General features: G+C 35.3%; 1 protein-coding gene and 1 pseudogene across 1 annotated transcript in view; both read left to right on the top strand.

The window, feature by feature from the left end:
* LOC109580146 (multidrug resistance-associated protein 4-like) overlaps nucleotides 1-733 on the top strand; it is a 4,125-nt pseudogene extending 3,392 nt beyond the window's left edge.
* A 5,056-nt stretch (nucleotides 734-5,789) lies between these two features.
* The window catches only part of LOC109588680 (UPF0415 protein C7orf25-like), a 4,042-nt gene continuing 3,581 nt past the window's right edge, over nucleotides 5,790-6,250 (top strand). Inside the window, exons 1-2 of the mRNA XM_020004818.1 lie at nucleotides 5,790-5,979; nucleotides 6,036-6,245. Of these exons, the coding sequence (XP_019860377.1) occupies nucleotides 5,809-5,979; nucleotides 6,036-6,245 (381 nt within the window). The 5' untranslated portion in view covers nucleotides 5,790-5,808. The remainder of the gene's footprint in view (nucleotides 5,980-6,035; nucleotides 6,246-6,250) is intronic.

The following is a 6,250-nucleotide window of genomic DNA, read 5'->3' as shown; positions in this document are numbered from 1 at the left end:
TACATATGCATATAGGATCCTGTGCTTTTTGGAGCATCAGTACGCTATAACCTTGATCCATTCCAACAATATGATGATGATAGAATATGGAGGACATTAGAACAGGTATGCATGGGATTTGGTTGATACTGACTTCATTATACTTTTATAGGTTCAGTTGAAGAGTGTAGTGGAGGAACTAGAAGGAGGTTTAGAGAGTTTAGTGAGCGAAGGAGGAGGTAACTTAAGTGTGGGACAGAGACAGTTGTTCTGTTTGGGGAGAGCTCTCCTTCAGAGTAACACTATCCTGATATTAGATGAAGCCACTGCTAATGTAGACATGGAGTGGGTACTGTACACATGCATACACTTGTACTAATAACCTGTGTGTGTTATGATCCAGGACTGATGCTATCATTCAACAAGTGATACGTGAACAGTTCTCTAATTATACTGTACTAACTATAGCTCATAGATTGGATACTGTCATGGACTCTGACAGGATTATGGTATGATATTTGTAATTGTGTCCTAATCTCCCTTATATTTACTAGATACTGAGATCAGGTGAATTGATAGAGTTTGATGTACCTCATATACTCCTCAGTCAATCATCATCATATCTCAGTAAACTAGTGGAGCAGACCGGACCTAACAATGCTGAAAGATTGAAGAATATTGCTCTTGATTATTATAATAAGCTCAATTAAATGATTAGTATGTAGATTTATTCAAAAATATTTAGAACTGTTAAGTGAAATATTTTGATTTGCATGACTGATGCTATTCTACCATTGGGTGCTCTCTGTGGCTTGTGGCTTCTAACAATTATTAGTGATACATGCTTAGTGGCAAAAAAATGATGAATGAATCTAATATAGTTGTCAATTTATCAGTGCTGGGATCACTAAAAATTTTATCAATAAGGCTAAATTCCATGTCAGCATGGAGAAAAATCACCAAAAAATAAAATAAAATTTTTTTCAGTTTTTATTTTATTGTCCACTATTATTATCATTATTACACTAAAAGAATAAGCAACAACTATTTCAACAAGTAAAATAAAAGATAAATAAGGTGCATTGATGCAACACAGTAACAAGGCTGGCCACCTAGCACACAATAAAACAAACAAAAGGCAAAACCTAAAGTGAATTGCATGCAAAACACAAAAATAATGAGACAACAGAAAAAGACTAATAAAGGATCAAATTATCAACAAAAAAGATCAGTCTTAAAATAAATTTTTGAGGGAAGAAATTACTTACTAAATTCTACCACTACAAATGCTTAATATTCACTATTGGTAGTGGCTTGTATGGCTGCTCTTTTCTGTGCTTATCAATCAATGTCTTTTTTTGATCTTTAAGAGTACCCACAAATAGAGAAGGAGGAGGAATAATTCCAAAATTAATCTCAATATATTCAAGAGATGGATGGATGAAGATAGTTTTGTATAAATGTTGCAATGTTTCTTTCCAGTTAGGTAAAGGTTTTGACTCATTATCAATGCCTAGACAGTTTATCCTCAGTCGTCTGATTGTCATATGCAATGATAACATGTTAGTAACAGCAGGTAGTAACAGTTCATACATCCAAAATGTTAGAAACTGTTCCCTCCTCAGTTTCAGTATCTCCTTTGCAACCTCTTCACGACTGTCACTGTGTAAATAAACATCAAAAGCTTCTTTAGCAAATGTAAAGTTCATTATAAGCTCTGCGAGATTATTCTTCTGAGAAATGATGTCAGTAAATGTTGTTATATCTTTATTGAATGGAATGTTTACATTCAACCGCTGTAGACTCGTGTTGTGTCTAAGACCAGTTATTAGGAAGGACAGGAATGAATTAGGAATACATTCAACAAAGTAATCATAAATTTCAAAGCATTTCAGTGTTTGGTTTTGTGTTAGCATGCCCTGTAAACTAGTACCCATACAGCTGGTATATACCGTTACACCCTCCCTACGAATCTCCACAATCAAAACTTGAAGTGTAGTATTCATTTGTAGAAAAGTAAATAGTTCAATAGCACTCTCGGCTGTCTTTAGTTGCAAAGTAAGTGTATGTAAATTGAGATGAGAGAAAGAAAAATGTGGTGGACATGGTTCATGTAACATCAGACAGTTACATCTTTTCATAAGTGGAATGAGTAATGTCATCTTACTAGGATTACAAAATATTTTTCCTATTTGTAGAGCAGTCAGTGGTGTGTTCACTTCTACTATGTTTAATGATGATGGCAGGGCTTCATCAGGTATGTCCAATGAAAGAGCTTGTAAGCTGCTGTTGTCCTTTAGTAGTTGTTCTAATACTCCATCAGGTAGACAATAAGAAGGATCGAAAGGAGGATCATAATCATCAACACGAATATAAAAAATGGATACTGAAAATGATGTTATTTTTTTATTTTTTGTTACTCCTCTAATGACACTGATGATGGTATTACTTATTACTTCATCAGCAGAATGCTCAATCTTCATTTCTTCCAGTGTTGAGTTCATTTCTATACGTTTCTCAAGTTCAACACATTTGTTTGTGTACACATTGCCAACAGTTGGTGTATCAGTCATCGTCAAATGCAATATCCTCAACTGATGAAGATTGAGAAACTGCAGCAATACAAGACAAGAGACATATTGGCCTGATACTAATTCACAGTAGCACTCCTGAATATTGTCTAGAAGTGACAATTGTAATAACTTGTGCATTAATTCATTAGTGGGATCATCCAACTTTACCTCTAAAATCTTGCACTGGGTCTGTACAACATGCAGTGAGTTATTGGTTAGTCCAGCAGTGAAGACTGATACTGCATGTTTAGATACATTTCCCAGGTGCAAGTGATTCCATGTTGTGTTTGAATTGTTTATAAAATAAGCAAGACACAACCAGTCATACAATGATAATGACATTTGACCTTCATCCAGACACAGTGAGTGGTTTTTGATGGATTGTGCTAATAATTGACATAATGCTGTGTGCTGTGTTTCATACAGCAGTTGAAGAAGAAGAATGGGAACATTGTCAACATCATCTAAGCTTTTGATATGAGTATATTTTGTAATCTCAGAATTTTTACAAAAGTAGGAGAGATAACAACTTTCAAGTCCATACAATGGTTCTCTCTTACACTGTAAGTCAAGTTGTTTATTAAAATACTGTTGATAGCTCTCGTGCTCAAGGTGAGTTAGACCTGCAACAAACCTCAGACACATTCGAAAGTGATCATCATCAAAGTGATTCTTAAACACTTCCTGTGTCTTCTTCTCATGCTTAGCTATCCACCATGCAGCTAGAAATTCCTGTATGCTTAAGTGAAGAAACTGATACTTCTCCTCATCATATTCTATGAATGTTGTCATCAATCCAAGATAATCTTCCTTGACTACCTCATTATGTAAAGAGAATACCATTTTCGTATTATTAGCCAGGTTAGTATAAGCTATTTGACACATCTCTTGTAAAGGTCTAGATAACTGTGATGGCAATGAAGAAAGAGTATTTAAACTACGTGGGTTAATATCATGTCTTTTAATGTGTCTTCTGATAGTTTGTAGAATAAAGTTCTCATACAGTTGAGTGAGTGTTGTTGGAAGGTGTCCCCCTTCCTTACAATAAACTAAGATGACCATGGAACAGACCAATGGTACATAACACAATGACAAGACGTCACTTCGTACTTTAAGGTCATTAATGAGTTTTACTGCTAGTTGTGAGTCCTTATTGCTTTGAACAGTTGCAAAATGTGGTTTGTATTCTACATGTGAATTTAATTCTTTAGTTTTACTTGAAGTTTTATTTTCATCAATAAGTTTTTGTGCAAGTTTCTGATCTTTTTGAAGTGTTTGTATGATTACTGTTGATATTTCATGCTCAAAAAAACCAATGACTTGAACATGTCTACTGAGATTATCCACCTCTAATAGTGAAATGGAGGCATAACTACGAGAAGTAACAATCACTGAACAGTGACGCAATTGTTTTCTATGAATGATACTAGTAGCTATTGAAGATTTTCTGAGTTGTTCACTTAGTTCATCCCAACCATCGAAGATTATTAGTAATCCTTTTCCCTCTCTATCTGACAACCAATCAACTGCTTTTGAAACCTTAGGGCTTTTATACTCAAACAGTTCAGCTAGTGTAGTAGCTGTAGCTATCTGGCTATTCCTTAAAGGACAGTAAAGTACCAAGTCATACTGCTGGGGCCCAAGTGCTCCGTTTGCCCAACTATTTAACAGTTTACGACAGAGTGTTGTCTTGCCAATGCCAGGAGGACCATCTATTACTACTCTGAGAGACAGAGAATTATCTGTAGGTTGGAGGACATCTTCAACACTTATCTCTTTGTCTTTAGGTAGTTTAACAATTTTATCAACTTGTCCTCTTAGCAAATACCAAGCTGATTCTGCTTGTGTACTGTGGTCTTGTTTTTCTACTAATGCTAATCTTCCAAAGAAATCTTTTCCAACTCTTGGTGGCCAGTCTATAGCAACAATAGGCTGGTGTTTGTAGTGTTGTCTCATATCATCAGCATATCCTTGAACATCATCAGGTATTAACGTAATAAATGTGGCATTATCGGGTATAGATTGACCTAATGTATTGAGATATAATGATGACTACATTGATCACTGATAATGTACATGCACACATGCACACACACACACACACACGCGCACACACGCACGCACGCACACACACGCACACACACACACGCACACACACACACGCACACACATACCTAAATGATGTAAAATAGAGGTTGCAATATCTGTTATTGTAAGATGCCGCTGATTGATTAATACATGACATATATCAATTAGGTACTGGTCTGGATAAACAGACGCTTCTAATCGTCTTTGTAATACTGACACTAATTGACTTGATTTAATTAAATCTGATATTCCTGTTGCTGTTTGAATATGACTAACAGTTTCCATTGATATAAGTCCTTTGGCATATAGTCCATTTGTTATTCTGTAAAGATTATCAGTAATAGCATCAATAAGAATAGCATAATTCTTTCTTAATATTGTACTAGGAGTATTACCTGCAGTTAGAATGTGTATCAGTGTTATATTTTTATAAAGTGTATATTTACCTGCTATGAGACCAGGCCCAGGATTACGTTCGACATCTCCTGATAAGAGGATTAAATGTAGTAAATGTAGATAAGCAACCCCACTAAAGAAATAATTGTAAATCAGGTCAGAGCTGCTACCTCCAGGCATAACTACTGACTGGAGGGAGTTTACACCAGTAACAGTAACAATAGAAGTACATTGGTAGCAGTTAGTGTTGCCTAAATAAAATACTAGTAATAGATCTATCTAAAAATGTAAATTCAATATAGATCTACCTGTTTGAGGAATCATAAATATGTGCATTGATAAAGATACAGATAGAAAGAGAACCAAAAAAACAATAGGTGCTGGAAGTTTAGATCTTGTCCCTCCTAATGTAGATTTAGTACTGCTTAAGCAGGACTTGCTGTTAATGAATGAGTGAGAGTGGCAGCTATTAGTGGCTACAGGTCCACAGGATGCAGCTTGACAGCAGTTCCACAGTCCAATGCTTGCTCTCCATTGAGAAACATCAATCATCTAATATAATGAAGTAGATTACTGGTGGTACATAATTTTTAGTAAATTGCTCTACCTCTAATCCACTGATACTAAACAACAAAGGATAAACCTATCTATTGGTGGGAGCAAGGTAGGAGGAATCATAAGGAATGCATTATCAAAGCTGTGCAAGCAGCGCTGTTCTTCTATATTAAATTTTAAATGTTTTAATGACCCAACCCCTCCCCCGAAGAATTAAATGGCAGTGGAAGAACGATCTAAAGATGAAATTCTCCACAAGTTTAAGGAACGTCAGGTTTTTGCTCAGAGGCTTTTAGAAGAAGCCAATAGGTTAAAATCTGAAGAGAAAATACTTGGAATGCAAAGAATAGAAAAACAAATAAAAGCAGAAATGGAAATGCTGGAAAAGGTATAATTTATATTAACATTCTTTTTACATATGTATAATTCTTGCTATTCCCTTAGTTGTTAACTGGTTCTCAGATTATTAAAGACCATCACATAAAAAGCACTAACCTTCTCCATCTTGAAGGAGTCATTCACATAATCAAAAACACTCACTTTATGTTGTCGAAGAGTAAAGGATCTCTTACGGCAGTCGAAAGGTTTTTTAAATTTACCGACAGCACTGGTATTGTTCAGAATACAATGGTGGATGTAGTTTGTAATGGTGGCGCCAG

The sequence above is a fragment of the Amphimedon queenslandica genome, unplaced genomic scaffold (genome assembly GCF_000090795.2).
Source record: "Amphimedon queenslandica unplaced genomic scaffold, v1.1 AMPQUscaffold_13511, whole genome shotgun sequence".
NCBI classification, from domain to species: Eukaryota; Metazoa; Porifera; class Demospongiae; order Haplosclerida; family Niphatidae; genus Amphimedon; species Amphimedon queenslandica.
Note: the sequence above shows the minus strand (reverse complement) of the source record. Positions and strands in the feature narration are given on the sequence as shown.